At 40.0% G+C, this 25945-nt stretch overlaps 1 protein-coding gene across 1 annotated transcript in view; it reads left to right on the top strand.

Moving 5' to 3' along the window:
• The first annotated feature begins 4307 nt into the window (after nt 1-4307).
• LOC309849183 (phosphatidylinositol 3,4,5-trisphosphate 3-phosphatase TPTE2-like) overlaps nt 4308-25945 on the top strand; it is a 134352-nt gene continuing 112714 nt past the window's right edge. The window contains exons 1-3 of the mRNA XM_082701509.1: nt 4308-4588; nt 18469-18574; nt 22966-23013. Coding sequence (XP_082557635.1) covers nt 18519-18574; nt 22966-23013 — 104 coding nt within the window. The 5' untranslated portion in view covers nt 4308-4588; nt 18469-18518. The remainder of the gene's footprint in view (nt 4589-18468; nt 18575-22965; nt 23014-25945) is intronic.

Below are 25945 nucleotides of genomic sequence, written 5' to 3'. Positions count from 1 at the left end.
TTCAATAGTTTGGCCCCAGATGCATTCTAATTGGTAGTTTATATACTTATCTGCCCTACTTTACTGAGGTTGTGAGCTCCACAAGGACTGGGCTTATGTCTTCTTTCTTTGGATAATCTCAATACCTAGCAGTATTGGGCACACTAGATTCTTGGTAAATGCTTGGTCAACAAATGAAAAAGATGAGCAAATGAATGGGTGAATAAATAAAGGAGTCTACTCAGTTCACTGATTAATGTTTATTAGTTAATAATAATTAATTGTCAAATCCCAGCAAATGTTTCTCCCTGGGGCTGATAATTCATTATATGGAAGATCAATATCTTTAAGGTAACATCTTATAAGTGATAATTTCTCTTCTGCAAATTGTTTCTTGATACCAAGGATTATTTTTTCTTTTTTACACATTTGGGGTAAATACCCAGGAGTGCAATTGCAGGGTCATAGGGATGTTCTATTTTTAATTTCTTGAGGAATCTCCACACTGTTCTCCAAAGAGGCTGCACCAACCTGCACATTTGTAATTATGATGCCTCATGTCTCCATCTAGTGAGGCCAATTGGTAGTACAGCAATTAAAATGTCTAAGAATATAAGAACCACAATTGTGAAAAATCATTTATGGAAAATTATCCCCCACTCTCTGGGTTCAAGAACCTCCCATTGTGACTTCTTTGTACTTTCCAGAGTTCAGCAAGTCCTTCTTGCCCAGAAGACCTATTTATAAATATCAGAACAGGGTCAATGCCACTGTAAAATAATGTAGATATAAGGATAACATTTACAATTAACTTGTCTTCCACCATTTTTAACTCAAAGAGCCATTGATATTTATTAACATGGAATGTTATTTAGATATTTTACAGAATAACATTTTTGTAAATTATGCAAACAATGCTGGCATGAGTTAATTTAACTAATACACTTTTAAAGATTTATTTTTTTATTTGACAGAGAGAGAGAGAGAGAGAGAGCGCACACAAGCAGGAGGAATGGCAGGCAGAGGAAGAGAAGCAGGTTCCCTGCTGAGCAGAGAGCTGGACACAGGGCTTGATCCCCAACCCCAGGATCATGACCTGAGCCAAAGGCAGATGCTAAACTGACCAAGCCACCTTGGTGCCCCTAATTTAACTAACATTTATTGTGTGTTTTTTAGCAATCAAGATATGCTTCAAGATAAATATTATTTTGTAATGGTATCCATTCCTGTAAAGCTAAAAGGAACATAACAAAATAATATATTGTGTAGTTAAATCTCTGTCACCTATCTATTTAGACTGTGAAGAAAAGCAAGGGGTTTATGAATATAATGGTGAGATGGGTAGTCACCTCTGTGGAAACGCAGGATGGATGGATCAGGAAGGAACCTCTAGTAGTTTCCCCGGGATGAGAATTGCTTTCATTCTATGTGAAGTCTTGGGTTTATGGATGTTTATTTTGTTGCTATACTTCCTAACTTAGATGAATATAATCCTAACTTAGATGAATATATTCATTGATCTAGAAATCCTACTTTTGAGACTCTCCTACAGAAATAAAGCACCAGTATATAAAGATATGCATTAAAAAGGGAGAAGGAGGGACGCCTGAGTGGCTCAGTTGGTTGGACGACTGCCTTCAGCTCAGGTCATGATCCCAGGAATGGGATCAAGTCCTGCATCAGGCTCCCAGCTCCATGGGGAGTCTGCTTCTCTCTCTGACCTTCTCCTCGCTCATGCTCCCTCTCACTGTCTCTCTCTCAAATAAATAAATAAATAAATAATCTTTAAAAAAAAGGAGAAGGAAGTAAGAAAAAATAAGATAAAGAATGAGTGCAGTTGCTGTGGAAACCCTATATACACTCATTCTACTTCTGTACTCTTATTTAAGTGTGATACTTATTGGTTTTTCATAAAGGCAATATTTAATAACATCATATTATCATATGATGTGCTCCAATAAAAATATTCATGTTTTAAATGTTTAATTTTAAGCAATATTAGGACTTAAACATTGAAATGGATAGATCATATGCATAAATATAATAAGGTATATTATGTTGATAAAAGAACATTGAATATGACAGAGTAGAGAAAGTCTGGTAGCATAAAAAATAGATACATGAATTACAATATTTTCATTTGGGGATTCAAAAAACTTAAAGTTTAAAATCATCTTTGGTGTATTTTATAGAAAATACTGTATTTTCTTGCTGTATTTTATGGAAATACTTTGCTGTATTTTTACTTTTATTTATACAAGTATTTTTAAAAATACTTTTTACAGTATTTTTAAATACTGTAAAAATACTGTAAAAAAGTTTTTAAAATACTTTTTTTATTTGTAAAAGTATTTTTTAAAATACTTTTTCAAAGTATTTTAATACTTTGCTGTATTATAGAATACTTTGCTGTATTTTATAGAAACCCAATGTTCTATAGTATTTTCTATATCCTTATCACTTTGGTATGAATTGGCAATTGTTCCCCCAGAAATATTTTATATAAAGAATGAATGTCTCAAATCCAATGTGAATATTGCTATTCATTAGTATTTTGGATTTGTTTTATATTAATAGTAACACAAATAATATTATTATTGTCATGAATCTAATGTTTGCAGTTAGATGGATAATTGCCTGACTCATTAAATTATAAAAGAAAAACAGCTGTGTTTCTATATGCTAGCGAGAATCTATTGAGGGATGCTTGGCTTATTCAGTCGATGAAGCATGTGACTCTTGATCTTGAGGTTGTGGGTTCAAGCCTCATGGTGAGTGTAGAGATTACTTAAAAAAAAAAAAAGAAAGTATTGAGAAATGAAATAAAAATTATGACTTGCAAATCATCAAATACATAAACCCATCTACAAAAGACACAAACCTATAGAAGTAGAGAGTTATGTCATGTTGATGGAGTGTAAGGTTTAAGTTCATTGGTCTCCAGTTGATCTCTGGATTGACCACAGTCCCAATAAAAATACAAGCGTCCTTTCTGTAGAAAACAACCAGCTGGTTCTAGCATTATTATGGAACTGCAATGCACTAAGAATAGCCAAGTCAGTCTCAGAAAAGAAAAGAGCTAGAGGATTATACTATTTAAGACTTCCTCTAGAGATAATCAAGACACTGTGGTTTAGGCATAAAAACAGACAAAAATGGCAATGGTACAGAATAGAGTTCAGAAAGAGACCCATATATAGTAGATTTTTTTGACAATGGTACTAAGGTAATTCAATGGGGAAAAAGGTCCTTTCAACAAATGGTGCTGCTAAAAGTGGATAAATAAAACAAAACAAAACAAAAAACAAAAAAAAACAAAAAGAAAAATTAAATAAACATATGCAAAAGGAAAAAAATGAAATCGGAAACATACCTTACACTATACACAAAAGTAAATTTAAGATAAGTCATATATCTAAACCAATGTTTCTCAGCCTTTTTTCATTATTACCTTCTCTCTTTAGGAGGCTTTAAGACACATTTGCCCCCTAATCATCCCTCCCCAGTGGCCAAAATGAAAAAGAATGGGCCCTGGGGCACTTGGGTGGCTCAGCTGGTTAAGCCTCTGCCTTGGCTCAGGTCCTTGTCTCAGGGTCCTGGGATCCAGCCCCACAGCGGGCTTTCTGCTCAGCAGGGAGCCTGCTTCCCCCTTTCTCTGTGCCCACTTCTCTGCCTACTTGTGATCGCTGTCTTTCAAATAAATAAATAAATAAAATTTTTAAAAATAATAATAAAAAAAGAATGGGCCCTGGAACAAGGATCAAAACACCAGTTGGGGAGGGGAAAAGTGAGAGAAGGCAGGCAAAGCAGGGCGCTGTACTTAGCCCGGGTGAACCCACCACAAAGCTTCCCGCCTCTGGAGCTCACATCATCTCCTTAGTCAACCCCCCCACCTTCCTACTCAAGGCCATTGCCAAATATTCTGCACTTTCCCTCAGTTTTCATTCCCCTAGTAGATGGTCTGGAGCCCCCGTTACACAGAAGAACCATAAGCCAAAGGATGGGAGCTTTCCATCCACAAACCTTCGGTGAACTTCACGTTCCACCCCTACTTTCCCCTTTCCTTCCATTTATTGTGAAAGAGTTGTCCCTCTGGGAGACAGCCCTTGTCCCTTCCTTTCGCTGTCACACTGCGTTGTGACTTTCGGCTTGGTTCCCTATCTTGCTACTCATGGCCCTGCCCCAGACTCTGGAGCTGCACACGTGACTGGCCCTTACCGATTATTTGGGAGAGTTAATAAGCCACCTGAGCGCTCTCTGCAAGGAGGCCTCGCCCAACACGCTTTGGGGCGGGGCCAGCGTCAGGGGCCCTGTCTCACGCGGGCCCACCTCCAGCTTCGTGGTGGGGGTGTTCATAGACTTGACCTGAGGGTGCCGAATTCTACCACCTTTGCTTCCGCGAGACCAGAGTTGCGCACTGAACCTTCCAGAGGAGGGTGAGGCAGGCTTTCCGGATGCCTGAGGGTCCTTTCAGCCTGCACCCTCTGGGGACTTTAACGAGCTCTTGCAATTCTGGGCCTCAGATGGTGCTCTGAAGCCTCTCCAGGGACGGGCCCCCCCGGGTGTGGATGCCCTCGGCGCTGGAACGCCAGGGACACGGTGAAATAAGGTAGGAATAATATTGACCGCTGTGTTGACCCCCCCTCCCCCCACGGGGTACTGGTTGTTGGGGCTTGGGTGAGCCGGGACTCTAAGGCCCAGATTTCATCCGTCTGTTACTGTGATCAAGCAGGTGTGGTATGCTGATCTCCCATGCTGCATCTCCCTGGTGCCTGCGGAGGCCCCTGCCTTCATCTTTCATTTGGGAGATTCTACACTTACCGGCGGACCTACCGTGCATCAGACGAGGTGTGGTGGAGGATGTGTGTCCGTGTTTGCCTCGCCTGAGGTGGATGGAAATGAGGGATTTTTAAAAAGTTTTTATTGACCAGCCATGGGAGACTCTTAACGCTACGAAATTAAGTGACGGTTGCTGGATGGGAGGTGGCTGAGGGGATGGGGTCACTGAGTGATGGGCTTGAAGGAAGGCACTTGATGGAATGAGCAGAGTGTTCTGTGTGGATGTTGAGTCACTAAACTCCATGCCTGAAACTAATAGACTGTAGTAAACTGAATTTAAATAAAACTCAAAAAATAAAATAAAAAGCTTGTACTGAGATAGCTCCTATACCTTATGACTCCCCCTTTTAAAGTATGCAGTTCAATGGATTTTAGTGTATTTACAGAGTTGCACGGTTATCATCACAATCTAATTTTAGGATTTCTTGACTCCAAAAAGAAACCTCATACCCCTTTTTCTTCTCCCCACCCTCCACCCGAGACCTGGGCAACCTCTAATCTACTTTCCATCTCTAAGGGATGCCTATTCTGGGCATTTCATATAAATGGAGTCCTATAACCTGTGGTCTTTTATACCTGGTTTCCTTCAGTAGTGTGTTGTCTTCAAAGTTCATCCAACTTGTAGCACATGTTAGCCGTTCATTCTCTTTTATTGCTGAATAATTTTTTAAAAAAGATTTTATTTATTTGACAGAGAGAGATCACAAATAGGCAGAGAGGCAGGCAGAGAGAGAGGAAGGAAAGCAGGCTCCCCAGCCAGCAGAGAGTCCCATGGGGGGCTTGATCCGAGGACCCTGGGATCATGACCTGAGCCAAAGGCAGAGGCTTTAATCCATTGAGCCAACCAGGCACCCAATTGTTGCTGAATAATTTGACCATGTATGGATATCCCACATTTTAAATAATCATTCATCAGTTGACCAACATTTGGGTTGTTTCTACTTTTTGGCTATTATGATTTTGCTATCAAAATTCATATACAAGTCTGTGTGGTCTGTCTTTTAACTTTTTTAGGTATATACCTAGAAATTGCTGGGTCATGTGGTAGTTCCCTGTTTCACCTTTGTAGGAACTGCCAAACTGTTTTCCAAAGTGGCTACACCATTTTACATCTCCACTAAGAATGCATGAGGGTTCCAGTTTCTCCTATCCTTGTCAACATTTGATATCCTCTGTTTGTCTTTTTTATAGCCATCCTGCTGTGTGAGGTGTTACTTCATTGAGGAAAAATGTGTTTTTAACAGTTTTTTCCCATTATACACATATTATAAGGAGAACTTTGAAAAATTTGAAAAAATTACTTTTTTGTAAAATTACTTCAATATATTTGTGTCTTTCCAGTTTTCCTATACATATTGTTACATTATTTATACAATACATACCATTTAAAGTAAAGGTTAAAATAAAAACCTTAACATTTAATCATAAATGTTATGTTTATGTAAACTCCTCTTACACATTACTTAGAAGAACTGATAGTCTCTGAGAGGGATATAACCTATTAATCATTCTATTTTTCTTTGACATTAATATACTTTTCAATATTTTGATATTATGGGAATTGCTTTACATTTTTCTGCATAGTTGTTTCTGCTTAAAAACTGTATTATTTCAAAAAGCATCAAGCTTTTCCTGAATTTCAGGAAAACCCGAGGTGCCACCCAAGGCTACTGCTTTTTCCCACCCTCCTACAATCTCCTTAGGCAAGTTATCCACTCCACTCGGGTGGTTAATTGTCAGGGCTGACTGCTCTGAGCCTCACGCCTTAATTGCTTGTTAAACATTCCCAGCTTTGGTTTTCCATAAGGACCCTAAACCTAAAATCTTTAAAATGGAACCCGTTATCTTTCATTGCCACCAACCTATTCTTCCTCCTTATTTCCAGTAGCAAGAAGGACCACATAGGAAAGAAACAAGGGAGCCATTTCCCTCTCCATCTTCCACGTAGCAAGTTCCACGTTCACAGGTTTTACACATTTTGGTCTGTTTCTCAAGTCTGTGTCTCCTCTCAATTCTTACTACCCAGGTTTATTTATTTATTTATTTATACCCAGTTTATTTATTTATTTGACAGACAGAGATTACAAGTAGGCAGAGAGGCAGGCAGGGCGGTGGGGTTGGGTGGGGTGGGCTGGCGGTGGGGGGAGGGAAGCAGGCTCCCTGCTGAGCAGAGAACCCAATGAAGGGCTCCATCTAAGGACCCTGGGATCATGACCTAAGCCGAAGGCAGAGGCTTTAACCCACTGAGCCACCCAGGCGCCCCGTAGTGTCTCTTACCTAAGCTGTGTAGTAGCCTACTGTTGGCTCTCTAATCCTTCAGTTGTCCCTCTTAAATTCTTTCCCTCACTATTGCTAGACAGCCCACCTAAAACAAAATGATCATGAGATGCCCCTGCTTAAAATCCTTCAGCTGATTTGTATTGCTTACTAAAGTCTATACTCTTCTAAGTTTTTAATTCAGTCATTAGTTAACATACCATGCGATATTAGTTCCAGGTGTACAATATAGTAATTCAGTACTTCCGTACAATACCTAGTCCTCATCACAACAAGTGCACTCCTTAATCGCCTATTTCACCCATCCCCCCACTTTCCCTCTGGTAGCCATATTTGTTCTCTTTGCTTTCCTTTGTCTCCTTTTCCCTTTTGTTCATTTGCCTTGTTTCTTAAATTCCAGATATAAGTGAAATCCTGTGGCATTTGTCTTTCTTTGACTGACTTATTTCACTTATCATAATACTCTGTAGCTCCATCCATGTCATTGCAAATGCCTTACTTTTTATGGCCAAGTAATATTCCATTATGGACATCTCTCTCTCTCTCTCTCTCCATATATGTAAATACACACACACACACACACACACACACATATAGCTATACATATTTATGTGTCTATAATACATACAGATATATATATAATCACATCTTCATCCATACCTCAATGATGAACACTTCAGCTGTTTCCACAATTTGGCTATAGTAGATAATGCTGCTTATAAACCTATAAACAGGAAGGTGCATGTATCTTTTTGAATTGGTATTGTTATATTCCTTGAGTAAATATTTAGTAGTGCAGTTGCTGGATGATATGGTAGTTCTATTTTTAGTTTTTTGAGGAAACTGTATACTGTTTTCCAGAGTAGTTGTACCAGTTTGCATTCCCACCAACAATGTAAGAGGTTTGCCCTTTTTCCATATCCTTGCCAACACCTGTTGCTTCTTGTGTTGTTGATTTTAGCCATTGTGATAGGTATGAGGTGATATTGTAGCCTTGATTTGTATTTTCCTGATAACTGATGTTGAGCATCTTTTCATGCATCTGTTGGCTATCTGTAGGTTGTCTTTGGAAAGAGACACAGTGAGAGAGGAAACACAAGCAGGGGGAGTGGAAGAGGGAGAAGAAGGCTTCCTGCAGAGCAGGGAGCCTAAGGTGGGGTTTGATCCCAGGATCCTGGAATCATGACCTGAGCCAAAGGCAGATGCTTAATGACGGAGCCACTCAGGGGCCCCTGCCTACTTTTTAATTGTATTATTCATTTTGGGGGGTGTTGAGTTGAATCAGTTCTTTATATCTTTTGGATACTAATCTTTTATCACATATGTCCTTTGTATATATCTTCTCCCATTCTGTAGTTTGCCCTTTAATTTTGCTGATTGTTTCCTTTTTTGTGCAGAAGCTTTCTATTTTGATGTAGTTCATTAATTTTTGCTTTTGTTTCCCTTGCCTCAGGAGACCTATCTAGAAAGAAGTTGCTATGGCCTATGTCAGAGAATGTACTACTTTTTTTAATTGAAGTATAGTTGACATACAATGTTACATTAGTTTCAGTTATACAATATAGTGATTGGATAAGTCTATACCTTATGCTATTCTCCCAAGTGTAGTTACCATCTGTCCCCATACAACATTATTACATTACCATTGACTAGATTCCCTATGTGGTACCTTTAATCCTCATGACTTATTCATTCCATAGCTAGAAGCCTGTATCTCGCACTCCCCTTCAGTCAATTTTCTCATCCCCCCTCTCCCCTCTCCTCTGGTAAACATCAATTTGTGCTCTGTATTTTGGGGTCTGATTCTGCTTTTTGTTTACTTATTTGTTTTGTTTCTTAGATTCCACATATTAGTGAAATCATATGGCATTTGTCTATTTGTGTCTGACTTGTTTCACTTAGCATAATACTCTCTGGGTCCATTTTGTTGCAGATGACAAGATTTCATCCTTTTATGGCTAAGCATTTGTCTACTGATAGACAACTGGATTGCTTCCATATTTTGGCTGTGATAAATAATGTTAATAATGTTGCAGTAAACACAGAGGTGCAGTATCTTTTTGAATTTGTGGGGGTTTTTCCCCATTGGGTAAATATCCAGTAGTGGAATTACTGGATCATATGATATTTGCATTTTCTGTTTTTTGAGGAACCCCTATACAGTTTTCCAGAGTGGATGCACTGATTTCCATTTCCACCAAATGTGCATTAGAGATCCTTTTTCTCCACATCTTCACCAACGTTGGTTTCTTGTGTTTTTGATTTTAGTCTTTTTGACAAGTGTAACGTGATATCTGATTGTGGTTTTGATTTTCATTTCCTTGATGATGAGTGATGTTGAACATGTTTTCATATGTCTGTTGGCCATGTGTATATATGTCTTATTGGGAAAATGTTTATTCAAGTCTTCTGCCCATTTTTAAAATTGGATTTTTTTTTGGTGTTGAGTTGTAGAAGTTTTATATGCATTTTTGTTATTAACTCCTATAAAATATATCATTCACAAGTATCTTCTCCAATTCAGGAAGTTGCCTTTTCAATTTTCAATTTGTTGATTTTTTTTTTTTTTTTTGCTGTGCTTTTTATTTTGGTGTGGTCCCAATAGTTTAGTTTTGCTGTTGTTTCCCTAGCCTGAGAAAAATATTGTTATAGCTGATGTCAAAGAAATTGCTGCTTGTGCTCTCCTCTAGTTATTTTTTAATTCTATTTATTCTATTTCTCTTTTTTTATTTTATTAATTTTTTATTTTTTATAAACATATATTTTTATCCCCAGGGGTACAGGTCTGTGAATCACCAGGTTTACACACTTCACAGCACTCACCAAAGCACATACCCTCCCCAATGTCCATAATCCCACCCCCTTCTCCCAAACCCCCTCCCCCCAGCAACCCTCAGTTTGTTTTGTGAGATTAAGAGTCACTTATGGTTTGTCTCCCTCCCTATCCCATCTTGTTTCATTTATTCTTCTCCTACCCACTTAAGCCCCCGTGTTGCATCACCACTTCCTCTCCTCTAGTTTTATGGTTTCAGGTCTCACGTTTGGGTCTTTAGTCCACTTTGAGTTTATTTTATATATGGGAATAATAAGGTGGTGCAGTTTCATTCTTTTGCATGTGTGTGTCCAGTTTTCTTAACACTAGAGATAGAAAGAGACTTAACACCAAAGATAGAAGAGACTATCTCTTCCCCATTGTATATTTTTGCTTCCTTTGTCCCTAGATTAGTTGACCCTATAAGGGTGGGTTTATTTCTGGGTTCCCTATTCTGTTTCATTGATCTATGTGTCTATTTTTGTGCCAGTACCATAATGTTTTAATTATTACAGCTTTATAATATATCCCCAAATCTGGGATTGTGATAACTCCAGCTTTGTTCTTCTTTCTCAAAATTCCTTTGGTATTCAGTCTTTTGGGTTCTATACAAATTTTAAGATTCTTTGTTCTAGATCTGTGAAAAATGCAGGTGGCATTTTAAGAGGGATTGCGTTGAATCTGTAGAGTGCTTTGGGTAGTGTGGACATTATAACAAGATTAAATTTTTCTGGGGTCTCTGTCTGGCTCAGCTTATAGAGCATGTGACTCTTGATCCTGGCATTGTGAGTTTGAACCCTACATTGGTGTAGAGATTACTCTAAAAAAATCTTTGGAGAAATTAATCTTTGAGTTTTTTTTTTAATCAATGAGCATGGAATATCTTTCCATTTGTGTCATCTTCAGTGTTTTTTATCAGTGTTTCATAGTTTTCAGAGTACAGGTCTTCCATCCCCTTGCTTAAGTTTATTCCTAGCTATTTTATTCTTTTTGGTACAATTCTAAATGGAATTGTTCATTTTTTCTGGTACATCATTACTAGTATATAGGAGCACAACTGATTTCTGTACATTTCTTTTGTATCCTGATACTTTACTAAATTCATTTATTCGAATAGTTTTTTGGTGGCATCTAGGATTTTCTATGTATGGTATTATGTCATTTGCAAAAAAATTATGTCACTTGACTTTTTCCTTACCTATCTGGATGGCTTGTATTTCTTGTCTGATTGCTGTGGCTAGGACTTCAGTACTATGTGGAATGAAAGGGGTAATAATGGACATCCATTTCTTGTTGCTGATCTTAGAGGGAAAACTTGCCATTGAGTATCATGTTAGTTGTGCGTTTTTGTATGTGGCTTTTATAATACTGATGTGTGCTTCCTCTAAAAACACTTTGTCGGGACGCCTGGGTAGCTCAGTTGGTTAAGCAGCTGCCTTCGGCTCAGGTCATAATCCCAGCGTCCTGGGATCGAGTCCCACATCGGGCTCCTTGCTCGGCAGGGAGCCTGCTTCTCCCTCTGTTTCTGCCTGCCATTCTGTCTGCCTGTGCTCGCTCTTGCTCCCCCCCTCTCTCTGACAAATAAATAAAATCTTTAAAAAATTAAAAAATAAAAATAAAATAAAAACACTTTGTCGAGTTTTTATCATGGACAGAAGTTGGTACAGAGAAAGCATTTGACAAAATCCTACTGAGATGACATGATTTTTTACCCTTTTTTGATGTGTATCATATTGATCTGTGAATATTCAACCATCCTTGTTGTTTCCAGAATAAATCCCACTTGATGGTGGTGAAAGATCTTTTTAATGTATTGCTGAATGCAGTTTGCTAATATTTTGTGAGAATTTTTGTATCTCTGTTGATCAGAGGTATTGGTTGGCAGTTTTCTTTTTTTGTAGTGTCTTTGTCTGGTTTTGCTATGAGGGTAATTCTGGCCTTGTAGACTATATTTGGAGATTTTTCTTCCTCTATTTTTTTAAAAATATATTGAAGAGGATAGGTATTAACTCTTTGAAAAATGTTTAGTAGAATTCACCTATGAATTCATTTGGTCCAGGACTTCTGTTTGGAAATTTTCGGATTACTGATTCAATTTCATTGCTAGAAATACAAAATCTGAACAGACCAATTACTCCCTGATTCAGTTTTGGAAGATTGTATGTGTCTAGGAATTTATCCAGTTCTTCCAGATTGTCCAATTTGCTGGCATATAAAGTCTGTACTACTTAATATGTTGTACAGGGCTATATTTGCAACTTCTGCTACTCCCTGCTCTGCATGTTATTTATGGGAGTAATAGATACTGTTTAGTTTCCCCCAAATTCCCCATGCTGTTCAGGGCTTCTGTGTAATTGTTTTTTTAATGATTTTTCTGTCTGGAATTTCCTCACCACATTTTTCTTCCTGCCTTTTTATTTACTGTCCTTCAAGTCCAAGCTCTAGAATCATCCCCTTCAAAAAATCGAAGTTCCAAAGCAAGCCAATGGCCTTTCGTTCTGTTCCAGGCAGTGTTTATCTCTATTATTCACTTCAAACATACTTTTATTTATTTTTTTGTACTTAAATTCAGTTAGCCAACATCTAGTACATCATTAGTTTTTGACATAATGTTCAATGATTCATAGTTGTGTATGCCATAATTTAAATGTATTTCCTGAACATAAAGTTTCTTACTTTAATTTCTGTAGTCTTTCCATGTTTTTTTTTTTTTAATAATTTTTGTTGATTTCTGTTCATGAGGGTATGATTCCTCATGTGTTTGCTGGATGGTGTTAAGAGCTCATATTTGGATGATCCTTAGTTTTGGGAATCCTGAGGGATCTAAATTGAGATGATTTTCTTTGGTTTCTGCTGGGTGCTAGGGTCACTACCAATCAGGAACCACTTCAGTTTAATTGATTGGACTGAGGTTTCTTGAACTGTGAGCATAGCATCAATTCAAATCCCAGAAAGAGCATAAAGCTGATTACAAAACATTAGTGAGACTATTAAAATTATTAATATTTTTAAACCCAATGCCAACAGAGACACTGATTTGCTTGTTGGTCATTCTGTTAGCATATAGGTTTTTTTTTTTTAAGTTTTTTTTTTAATTGCAATTAAACATATAGATTTAGCTCACCATTTTGTCAAATTCCAATCCTATTACATGGGTAACCAACAAAACTCTAGATTCCCAGGAATATGTTAGAACTTTTCAAAGTCCTTTCTTGACATCTCATTGCACAATTTTCCTCCCTCCCTCCCTCCCTTCTTCCCTCCTTCTTCCCTTCCTAGCATTTTGATTAGCCTATTGTTTGCCCCACTTCCTGTTTAGCACTTCAGGCAGCCACAATGTTAACTAACAAAACTCTGGATTTTTTGGCTTGACATACTGCCAAAGCATTCCAGGCTTCTGAGTCATTTACCACTTTAGTTTCAGTACCAGCGTGTGTATGTATGTATGCATGTATGTATGTGTGGGTTTATGTGCCTGTGATAATTTCATACTTCCCTTCTTTTTTAAATTTAGCAATGTATTTAAAAGTATTTTTAGGGGGTGCCTGGGTTGCTCAGTGGGTTAAGCCTCTGCCTTGGCTCAGGTCATGGTCCCGGTCCTGGATTCCAGCTCCCGCATCCAGCGCTCTGCTCAGCATCAGCAGGGAGTCTGCTTCCTTTTCTCTCTCTGCTTGCCTCTCTGACAACTTATGATCTCTCCCTCTCTCTCTGTCAAATAAATAAATAAAATTTTTTTTAAAGAGGTATTTTTAGAAGTAATGCCAGTGAAAATGGCAAAGCAGGGATCTCTAAAAATTCTTTCCTTTACAAAATAGCAAGAATGTTGGTGAAAATGGTCAGAATCCTCTTTTCCAGAACTCTGGAAATTAACCAAAGGCTTGCAGCAATTTGGGGGAGCATTTATTGAAGAATATACTATGGATTTTGATGAGAACAGAGAACTTTGTGGTGTTCTATCTTGAGCCATTCGAATTACACTCTCCCCAGCTCCATGGTAGCCTTGAAGACCAGCGTCTTTCAATCATGGTGAAAACCAGTCTTCTGGGTGCCGATGGAAGGGACAGAAGAGGGTTAGAGCTATTCAAAGGTCTGTTCCCAGAGAAATGTCATTATTTGACCTATCTAGTGGGTCCCTGCAAGAGCCCACTCACAAGATTGTCTTTATGTGGCCTGACTTGGAGCTTACCCAGCCTTTGCTCTGGGGACATTTGTTGAAATCAGTGAATCAGAGACCACTGTTGAACATCATCATTGCCTAAGGTATATATAATAGTTGAGGCAAAAGAAAAAGTTGTGTAATGAGATATCCGTAGAGAGTTTGTAAAGCTGCAGCATATTCCAGGGACTCTAGAAGGCCACCTGCACCTCTAAGGCTGTACACGTGTCCAAGACTTTGCCTACTTGAAACCTTTAGGTCTTTTCAGGTCTTTCTTATCCCTGGCCAAGGTTCTTGTGCCCTGCACAGGTGTAGGTTATGGTGGATCTGTAACCTGCCTGGCTGTGTGGAAAGCATGCTCAAACAGTACATGAAACTTCTTGTGTCTATGGAGAGACTTAGTGCTTCCCAGGCAGCTGAGGGAATCTGTACATTTATTAGCTGACCATTATGCTAATCAAGCTGACTTCAGTGGCCACACTTTATAAAGAATAGAGACTTTACAGAATTTTGAATTAGAAGTTTCTAGTCAGAATTCAGAAAAGTCACGACACGAACAACAATGAACCCTGGGAAAGGGAAAAATCAGTGATTTGCCGTTATTTTAAAAGTCCAGTTTTCAATAAAATATTAGGACCTGAGAAGAAACAAATATTGGGACCTTCGAAAGAGTTTCTTAGTCTTTTTATGATCCTCTTATGGGACACAGGGAGTTTAGAAGGGCTAAGGTTGTCTTCTTGCCTTTCCCTTAGGGAACACAAGGTTCTGGTAAAATAATTTCTGTTTAGAGCAGTTCTTTCTCACAGAGAACAGAATGCTCTGGGCATATTTCAAAATGATCTAGTCTTGGGATCATCAACATGATACTGAAGTCAGTGACCATGTTTTATTCATTTTTGTATCTTGCCAAGAACTTGCAGAGATTTTTAATAAGTATGACCTTATTTTCTTTTCTGTAACTTCAGCTGTGACCATTTATTAGGCATCAGAACATGTACCAACACGGTATGTCAAACAGGTGTTTTTTATTCCTTCTTGTGGTAATTCTTATAATTTTCATACAGAAATTTCTGATGTTTCATCTGTATTTTTAAAATTTTTTTTCCATACTTGTTTTCCTTTCTTTGGCACTTGTATCCACCTCAGGTTTGCTCTACCAGGAAAATGGGAATATTTTAGATTTAAAATTAATATATTTTTTTAAAGATTTATTTATTTATTTGACAGACAGAGATCACAAGTAGGCAGAGAGGCAGGCAGAGAGAGAGGAGGAAGCAGGCTCCCTGCAGAGCAGGGAGCCCGATGCGGGGCTCTATCCCAGGACCTTGGGATCATGACCTGAGCCGAAGGCAGAGGCTTTAACCCACTGAGCCACCCAGGTGTCCCTAAAATTAATATTTGATTGCTTCCTCTCAATCCCATGAAATGATGCTTGCATAAATAATTTTTGCCGAGTCCTATATCAACCTTGCCTATTTTAGTCAAATTTAGGGTTATCCAGAAAACATTCAGCCCTCTGATTCATTCTCTTTCTTGCAAAATAAAAGGTATGAGACAATCTTCTGTGAGATTATTATCCTCAGATCTTTGATCTTGGTATTCCCCCATTTCCCATCTTTAAGGAGAACTGATTCTATTTTTAAGACCCTATAGCCTGGAACCAACTTCACGGTATACCCCACTCTACTACTACAAACTCAGGACCAACTGGAATCAGTGTGGAACGAAGTCCATTGTATTCCCCACTCTACTTCTATCTCAGAACTATCCGGAATGTGTTGTTTGGGGTTGCCATGGTCACGGAACTCTTATTCTGCTACTGGCTTGTTCCAAGCAGCAGGTAAAGAGCTGGGGTGGAGGGCTCTCCAGACAAGGGTATTCTATACTCTACTTTCTATGTTGACTAACGTTGTCCTTCATCCTCCCTCACTGAGAGTAAAAAGAATATACTATTCTAGAGGGAGGGCTGGAGGATGGGGGAGGGTACAGGAAGGGGGTCTTTGTGGCCACAGACCGGAAGTTTTGCCTTGTGCTCAGCTGTGGGTGTAAGGGCCTGGTTAGCCATAGGAACTTACTTGTAAACCCCAGATATAGGGGCGGGCCAGGGTGGATGGAGACATCCAATCAGTGGGGCATGCATATATTTACTGCGGTGGGTTGAAATCCCATTGGCCACCTCGCTACTATAAAGGTTAGTCTGTGAGGCTGGGCGGTGGCATAGTAGGAGTACTAGGAGGAGTTAGAATAGCTGTTAGGGAGAGCCCCTAGAGCCGGTAGATGGGAGAGCCGTCAGGATAGCTCCGGTAGTGAGAGTTGATGGGAACCGCGCCGCCCCTACCGCCCTGCACGGTTTCGCCGCTCAGAGCCGCGGCTGTGGGAAGCAGCGCCGCGGCGAACAGCCTTGCCACCACCGAGCCGCGGCCCCAACGCGAGGGGCCTCGCTGTCTTGAACCGCGGCCCCGCCGCAAGGGGCCTCGCCGTCCCGAGCCGCGGCCGTCGGTGCAGCATCGCGGTGAACGGCCTAGCCTCCAGCAGCCTCGCCGTCCGGAGTGGCCTCGCCGTCCCGAGCGGCCTCGCCGTCCCGAGCGGCCTCGCGGACCGGAGCCGCGGCCCCGCCTCCCAGGCCCCGCCTCCCCAGCCTCGGCCCCGCCTCGAGGGGCCTTGCTGCCCGGAACCAAGGCCTCGCCGGGAGGGGCCTCGCAGCCGGGATTGGCGGCTGTGGGCTGTGGCGCCTCAGCGAACCGGCTAGCCGCCAGCAGCCTCACCGACCCGAGCGGCCTTGCCACCCCCAGCCACGGCCCTGCCGGGATGGGCCTCCCGGAGCGTCGTTCCTAGGAGCGGCCTGGTCGGGGAGCGGCCTCATCCAGAGCGGCCTGGTCTGGGCAGCGGCCTCGTCTGGAGCGGTGGCCGCCTCTGGGGAGCAGCCTTGTCAGAGTGGCATCATGGGGAGCAGAGTCTGTGTCATCCGGGTTGTCGTCCTCGTTGTCGTCATTGGGAGCGGCCTCACTCGAGCGGCGTTATCGTCCTTGTTGTCCTCGTCTCTTTGTCGTCGGGAGTGGCATCCTCGTTGTGGGTGCCTCTTCCTAAGAGACGGCCCGACTGACCAGTCAGTTTGATTTTCGATGCTTGGCGCGAAATAAAGCTTTGGTTTTCGCTTTGTGTCAGTCTCGTTCCTTTGATCACGAATCCTAACGGTGAGGAGCATTAATAAATGTTTGTTTTTTCCTGGGGACCTCCCAGAACCTTCTCACCCTCAGGGAACCAGAGGTGGAGGGACTGTGGGGTGAGGGTGTATGGATGGGGTTATGGGGTGCACTAGGTCAATATAGGACCAAATAGCAGTAACCTCATTGCTGGCCAGGAATTGGGACAAGATTTGACTTAATGGGCTTGGTTTGGGGAAATAAAAAAGGAAAAGAAGTTAAAGGCATCATCCTGGAAGGCAGGAAGAAAGACCCCTGCTATTAGTATCTCTAGTAATGTTTGCTCCCGTTTAGGAAAATTTGTTGTCAAGTGACAAGATCCTAGTCTTTCTGTGTCTACCACCCTTTGAGTGGTGGCCCCTGGAAAGCAGCCCTGCCTGCGGGTAAGCAGATCCGAGCTTTGCAGGGTAGGAGTATCCTTAAATATGCGGCTCTGCCTTGGTCCACCCCTTCCTGGCCACCTCTGGAACAGAATGGAGCAACCTCAGAGCTTTGGGATTCCTACTCCCACTGCCCATGAGGTGCTATCTCTTGCAGGTACGGAATTACAGGTGGTCGGCCCTCACACCTAAACTCATCATCAACATTTATGCCCAAATTGACCTATTTATGAAAATATTTTTCATTCGTTTTCATTTTTTTCTCCTTGTCCAGAATTTAGGCCTTGTGGCACATTTCAGGCTGCCTCCTTGATAACTTGGATTGCCATGATAACTTGGCAATATCTTATTCTCCAGTCACTTCTAGTTTCCTTGCATGACACAGATTGTTCTGTGCAATGTTGAAGTATGCATCTTTGCTTTCCCACTCTTTGATTTATGCTACAGAATATTTTAGGATGGAAAGATCACAAATCCCTATGATAATATAAAATTGGTTTGAAATGAGTTTGTTTCCCTTACTGGGTCCTATGTAGCAAGAGAACAATCTTTAAAGTGTCCTGTCTTTGAATTAAATTTACTGTACATTCAAAAAACTTTTCTTCTATTTCTCAACCCAGAATAAAATACTGAGGGGGAAATACAAAATGCACATTTCATGGATTGATAAAATTGTACAGGATTGTAGATTTTATAAGTTTGTGGATTCAAGACTTTAGAAATGCTGGTCCATTTCTAATAAGTTCTGTGTATGACTTTCTAATTGGGCAAATATGTGTTTTAAAAATACTGAATTTAATATGTGCCTTTCCTTTTTTTTAGAGTGTTTGTAGTTTAACCCCTAATTGGAATTAGGAAGATTAATCCCAGACATGCAGAGATTAAAGAACAACCATTTACATATCTCATTGAAGAATCCAAAAAATAAGTAAGTGATAAGCCTTAAATTTACTAAATGTTAAGGATAATTCTCAGCCTTGGTTAATAGAATAGGGAATACATGTATACTTTCTTTCATGATTAATGTAAACTGCATATAAATGAAATTTGGCAAACTCACAATTTAAAGATCTTGTTTTATGCTTATAATTGATTTAAAATACTACAGCTTAGGCAGGATGCCAGTGATAATATGTATGTGGTAGCCACAGTCACTTTCTCTAAAATTTAAATTCAATTTAATTAACATACAGTATAGTATTGGTTTCAGAGGTAGAATTTAGTGATTTATCAGTTTCAAAATAACATCTAGTGTTCATTCCATCGACTTCCGTCATTAATGCCCATCTCCCAGCTACCCCATCCCCCCGTCTACCTTATCCCTTGACCTACCTCCCATCCAGCAACCCTCAGTTTGTTTCCTAGAGTTAAGAGTCTCTTATGATTGGTGTCCCTCTCTGATTTCATCTAATTTTTTCCTTCCCTTCCCCTATGTTCATCTGTTTTGTTTCTTAATTTCCACATAGGAGTGAAATCATATGATAATTGTTTTATTTGGGGGGGGGTAGACTTATTTTACTTAGCATAATACCCTCTAGTTCCATCCATGTCATTGCAAACAGCAAGATTCCATTCCTTTTAGTGGCTGAGTAATATTCCATTGTATACATATACACCACCTCTTCTTTATCCATTTGTTGTTGGACATCTGGGATCTTTCCATAGTTGGGCTACTGTGGACTTAGGTGCTATAAACACTGGGGTGCACATACTCCTTCCAGTCATTATGTTTGTATCCTTGGGTAAATACCTACTAGTGCAATGGCTGGGTCATAGGGTAGTTCTATTTTAAACATTTTGAGGATCCTCCATACTGTTTTCCAGAGTGCCTGCACCAGTTTGCATTTCCACCACCAGTATAAGAGGGTTCCCTTTTCTCTGCATCTTCGCCAACTTCTATTCTTTCCAGAGTTGCTAATTTTAGCCAGTCTGACTGGTGTAAGGTGGTATCTCATTCTGGTTTGATTTGCATTTTCCTGATGCTGGGCGGCGTTCTGCATTTTTTCATGTGTCTGTTCTCCATTTGTATGTCTTCTTTGGAGAAATGTCTGTTCATGTCTTCTGCCCATTCCTTGACCAGATTTTTTGTTTTTTGTTTTTGTTTTTTTGGTGTTGAGGTTGATAAGTTCTTTGTAGATTTTGGATACTAGCCCTTAACTGATAAGACATTTGCAAATATCTTCTCCCATTCTGGAGGTTGCTTTTAGTTTTGTTGACGGTTTTCTTTGCTGAGTCACAGCCACTTTTAGCTTCTCTGAGACACCTGGATGCCCTATTAGGGCTGCTCTGTCCTTTCTGGGGAGGTGACCATTTTGAGATGGCCACTACAAGGGCTTTAGTTGTCCTGTCTCAATCAATATGTGAAACACTGTTATTTACCCTAGGGAAGGTCACAGATTTTTATTAGTGAGGAGTGGCTTGCAAATCAGCATGATAGATGTTAGAGACCTATGACTACTCAAGATCTGTGAATTGGTTAAAACAAATAGTAATAGTTACCTTTGCAAGAGTTGTAATGAGGACCAATTGAAATATCTGTGAAACATCAGGACAATGCCTGGCACTTTATAAATACCACTTAAATGTTTATGAGATGAAATATCACTTAAAATCTTTAATTTTAAGAAATTTATTTTTCAGGTTTTTTTCTTAGATATCTATAATCCAAGTGTTGCTCTGTTTCTATCCTTTGTATCAACTGGCTTTTCTTATGTATGTTCTATTTTTTTCCTACTATTTTCTTGGAGAGTGTCTCAACCTTGTCTTCCAACTCCAGATTAATTTGCTTTTCATATGTATGTATGAATACTATGTATCCCATGAAATGATTCTTTATTTCAACAATTGGACTTTTAAGTTTAAGATACCCTCTTTTGTGTGTGTGTGTGTGTGTGTGTGTGTGTGTGTGTAGAAGTTCCTTTTAATGAGCGTATAAGCAGAGGGTAGAATCCTGGCCTTACAGTAAAAAAATGTCATTCGCTGTATGCCTGCAGGTGTTTTACTAGACCTTTCCTGGTCTCAGTCTTTTGTTTTTGTTTTTGTTTATTTTTAGTTTCAGAAGTAGAATTTCATGATTTATCAGTTTTAACACCCAGTGCTCATTGCATCAAGTGCCTTCCTTGATGCCCATCCTGCAATTCTCCCTTCCCTCCACCCACCTCCCTTCCCAAAACCCTCAGTTTATTTATTCGAGCTCAGCATCTCTTAAGGTTTGCTTCCCTCTCAATTTTCATCTTATTTTTCCTTCCCTTCCCCCTACTTTGTTTCTTAAATTCCACATGTGAGTGAAATCATATGGTATTTGTCTTTCTCTGACTGACTTATTTTGCTTAGGTTTTTCCTTAAGATTTCTTATTCTCATTTCACTTACTATCCTCTTCCCTTGTACCTTTAAAAGGGTATTTCTTTTCATTTTTTAAAAAGATTTTATTTATTTATTTGACAGAGAGAGATCACAAGTAGGCAGAGAGACAGGCAGAGAGAGAGGGGGAAGCAGGCTCCCTGCCAAGCAGAGAGCCCGATGTGTGGGGCTCGATCCCAGGACCCTGGGATCATGACCTGAGCTGAAGGCAGAGGCTTAACCCACTGAGCCACCCAGGTGCCCTTTAACGGTATTTTAATGCATACTTAAAATGTTGGTCCGTAAGGTCCAATGTTTCTGTTTCAGATGGTATATGTTGTTCAGTTTGTTGTATTTTGTTTTCAGTGATTATACTCCTTAGGTATCTAATTATTTTGATTTGTGATCTTACATTCCTTGTGGCCATTGACCCCTTGTCTGGTAACTTGTATTAGGGAAGGGCTAATGATTGGCTTGGGACAATTTCAGTCTGTAGCTATTCTTAAAGCATAATTATTAATAGCATGTCTGTTCCACTTTCAGAAGTATCCTCTGTTGGATGAGGTAATACAAGTCATCCTTGTTCAAAGCTGGGGCCTAAGGTTTATCTTTCTCAGTATATTTAACATGAGGGCAATAGCCGGGGGACAGAGAGTCTGCAGAACAGTGAAACACTGTAACCCAGGTAATTTCTGTAGCCAGGATACATCACTTTTAAGGTCCTGGACAAAGGCAGCATTGGAGAAGGTAATGTTCTAGGTTGTTCACCTTGGCCTTGGAGGTAGGAGAGAGGTAAAAGCCCAAGGATTGCTCTTCAGCCTTTCCCTGCTTTTATTAACTAACCTAAAGTTACCCAAATTTTATTCTAATTACTTCTGGGTAGTTGCTACTAAGAATGGTAGTGACTATCTCTGGGGAAAGGCAAGAACAGAACTTAAAATTTTCCCTTCCACTCAGCCACTCATGACTGCCCATAGCAGTCTTTTCCTGTCTGCTAGTTAAGGGACAGCTGTATCTCCTTGGAGACTCATAGGGTTTGTGGTATTGTTAGTTTTTTAAATCTATACTTTAGTTTAATTTCTGTAGTTTTGGAGGAAGAGTATCCTATGGATAGGAATCCAAAATTTCCCAGTAAATTATGGGAATGTAGTACTTTGGAAATCTTGAAGTGTTTTTGAAACTTAAATATTATCTGTTTATGTTGTTGTCACTGATTTTTTTTTTTATATTTGTCACATTGGTATTTTTGATACAACATTTGGTGAGGAGGGCAGGCGGCCTAAAAACTTGTAATGTTTGTGAGATGATGAACTTCAGCATGAGTTTATGAAGTAGACACATGCAAAGTGCATTTTCAGTGTGTCTTATTTTACAGGTGACGAAGTTAAACTGTAGAGAGATTACGTTATCCAACCCAGTGGTTTGGTGGCAGGAAGTCTTGACTTTGGATAACTTATCCAGATACCTCTTTGTGATGATCTGAGAGAAAAATCATTCTGAACACTTGTTCTGTTTCCACTTCTGAAAAATCATTTAAACATTCTTGTTTATTTCTTCTATACCAAATGATGGCCAGAGACTAGCCCTTGGCACTGGAATATTAATTGTTTTGGCAGTTCCTTTATTTCTGTGTCCTTTGCTACCTGTTACCTGGATCCACCTCCCTGTGCCCATGGTCAGATCATTCATATATCTCAACTTGATTCCAGAATGTATGAATGGTTAACCAAATGGAGTAGAAAGGTGGTATAATCACAAAAACTACACCTCCCTTAATTCCTTCTCTTCCCAGTGAACAAACAAAGAGCTGAGAGTCTGTCTCAGAGGTTCCATTGCTGTACCCTGAAACTTCCTGTTGTTTCTGTCATGTTTCCCCGGGATTTTATTTGTCATGTCCTAAAATTCTGTCAGGAAAAGGAACCTGATTGCTTTCCAAAATGTCTGATTTTAATTTTTATATGTTTTTTACTTTTTAACAGAGTTGTGGATTCTTTCTTAGCATCCTCTGATGGCAGCGATGCCAAGAGGTAAGTTGACTTGACTGATCTGAGTATCAAAAGGTAATAGCATTGGTAGCAGCAAGAGGTTTCCATAAAAGATTGTAAGCTTCTATAGGTAACTGTCTTTCTTTTGGGGTCTAAGTAGAAAAAAAAAAGTCATAAGAGCAAGACTTTCTACTTAAAGTTTGTTTGGGACCCTGAGTAATCAAAGCTCTTAGGAAACTCTCATAATGTCTGCGGTGAGATACTGCTAAAGTGGGCCAGGTGAAGAGAGGATCCTGTTATTTGAGCAAGAAGAGGTGGCAGTGGACAGGGTGCAGTGGATCTCTCCACAGAAAAGAATGGAGCTGAGACCCTGGGTGGCTTAATCAGTTAAGTATTGCCTCCTCTGCTCCTCTGCCTCTCCCCCTTACTCCACATTGTCCCACTTATGCTCTCTCTGAGAAATAAATAAATAAAATCTTAAAAAATAAAAGAAAAAAGAATGGAGATAATAGACCTTGATCTGTCCCCTTTACTCCCCAGAGATTTGCAACCATCTAAAACTGGTGTCTTGGGTGCCTGGGAGGCTCAGTCATTAAGCATCTGCCTTTGGCTTAAGTCATGACCCCAGGGTCCTGGGATCGAGGCCCATATCAGGTTCCCTGCTCGGCAGAAAGCCTGCTTATTCCTCTCCTACCTCTCCCTGCTTGTGTTCCCTCTCTCTGTGTGTTTCTCTTTGAAATAAATAAATAAATAATCCTAGAATAAATAAAATAAAACTGGTGTCCCAAACGTAAACCCACCATCGTATTGGAGGAAGGCCCTGCCTCAAGTGTGCAGTTTTCTGAGCCAAACTGAGGAACAGAAAATACTTACATGACACATGAAGAATAAGGATATAGTGAAGGAACTTGATAATCAGGAAATAACCTGAAAGGCTATTTACCTACAAGCCAAGATTGTATTTTGAAGTAAATTCAAGTCAGTGCAGTTCCTTAGGAAAGTTGAGTTTAGCAGTAAAGAATTGCACTTATCTTGATATGTTAGGCTTTTCCGACAGAACTGAAATTTTTAATAAAATTATATAAAACCCCATTTCTTTTTTTTTTAAGGTCTGATGTTCATTTTTTTAAAAAATTCTTTTCAGCGTAACAGTATTCATTGTTTTTGCACCACAACCAGTGCTCCATGCAATCTGTGCCCTCCTTAATACCCACCACCGGGCTCACCTAACCTCCCACCCCCTGCCCCTTCAATACCCTCAGGTTGTTTTTCAGAGTCCATCATCTCTCATGGTTCACCTCCCCCTCCAATTTCCCTCAACTCCCTTCTCCTCTCCATCTCCCCATGTCCTCCAGTTATTTGCAATGCTCCACCAATAAGTGAAACCATATGATTATTGACTCTCTGCTTGACTTATTTCACTCAGCATAATCTCTTTCAGTCCCGTCCATGTTGCTATAAAAGTTGGGTATTCATCCTTTCTGATGGAGGCATAATACTCCATAGTGTATATGGACCACATCTTCCTTATGCATTCGTCCATTGAAGGGTGTCTTGGTTCTTTCCACAGTTTGGTGACTGGGGCCACTACTGCTATGAACATTGGGGTACAGATGGCCCTTCTTTTCCCTACATCTGTATCTTTGTGGTAAATACCCAGTAGTGCAATTGCAGGATCATAGGGAAGCTCTATTTTTATTTTCTTGAGGAATCTCCAGACTGTTTTCTAAAGTGGCTGCACCAACTTGCATTCCCACCAATAGTGTTAGAGGGTTCCCCTTTTTCCACATCCTCTCCAAAACATGTTGTTTCCTGTCTTGCTAATTTTGGCCATTCTAACTGGTAAAAGGTGGTATCTCAATGTGGTTTTAACTTGAATCTCCCTAATGGCTAGTGATAATGAACATAAAACTGCATTTCTAAGGAAAATTGAAATATTGGTTTCCAAATAGCTAATTTACAAAGGTTTTTTTGTTGTTGTTGTTGTTTTGTTTTGTTTTTAGAATTCAAACAGTTTACCAATTGAAGACAACTTCTTCTTCTTTTTTTTTTTTTTAAAGATTTTTATTTATTTATTTGACAGACAGAGATCACAAGTAGGCAGAGAGGCAGGCAGAGAGAGAGGAGGAAGCAGGCTCCCCACTGAGCAGAGAGCTGGATGTGGGACTCAATCCCAGGACTTTGGGATCATGACCCGAGCTGAAGGCAGAGGCTTTAATCCACTGAGCCACTCAGGCGCCCCTGAAGACAACTTCTAATAAGTCAGAAAAGTTTGGCTTTGATACAAAAGTTGGGTATTCATCCTTTCTGATGGAGACCTAATACTTCATTGTACATATGGACCACGTCTTCTTTATCCATTAAGTCCGTTGAAGGGCATCTTGGCTCTTTCCACAGTTTGGTGGTTGTGGCCCTTGCTGCTATGAATATTGGGGTGTTTGTATCAACATGGATGGGACTGGAAGAGATTATGCTGAGTGAAATAAGTCAAGCAGAGAGGGTCAATTATCCTATGGTTTCACTTGTAGAACATAAGGAATAACATGGAGGACATTAGGAGAAGGAAAGGAAAAGTGAATTGGGGGAAATCAGAGGGGGAAACAAAGCATGAGAGACTGTGGACTCTGAGAAACAAACTGAGGGTTTTGGAGGGGAGGGGAGGGGAGTGCTAGGTGAGCCTGGTGGTGGGTATTAAGGAGGGCACATATTGCATGGAGCACTGGGTGTGGTGCATAAACAATGAATCTTGGAACACTGAAAAAATAAAGTTTAAAAAAAGTTTGGCTTTGAAGTCATTGGGGTCTGATCATAGATGTTTTTAATTCTTTAGAAATAATCTAAATGAATTCATATCTGGAATCTCTAATGAAGTCACCAATGCAGGATAAGGTGTATTGAAGGGGGTAGAGAAATTCAGTCCAGAGTATCCATGACAGTATAGAATCTTCTGGACAAGTATCTAAATTTTATTCTA

This window comes from Mustela nivalis (assembly GCF_964662115.1).
Source record: "Mustela nivalis genome assembly, chromosome: 15".
NCBI lineage: Eukaryota > Metazoa > Chordata > Mammalia > Carnivora > Mustelidae > Mustela > Mustela nivalis.
Note: the sequence above shows the minus strand (reverse complement) of the source record. Positions and strands in the feature narration are given on the sequence as shown.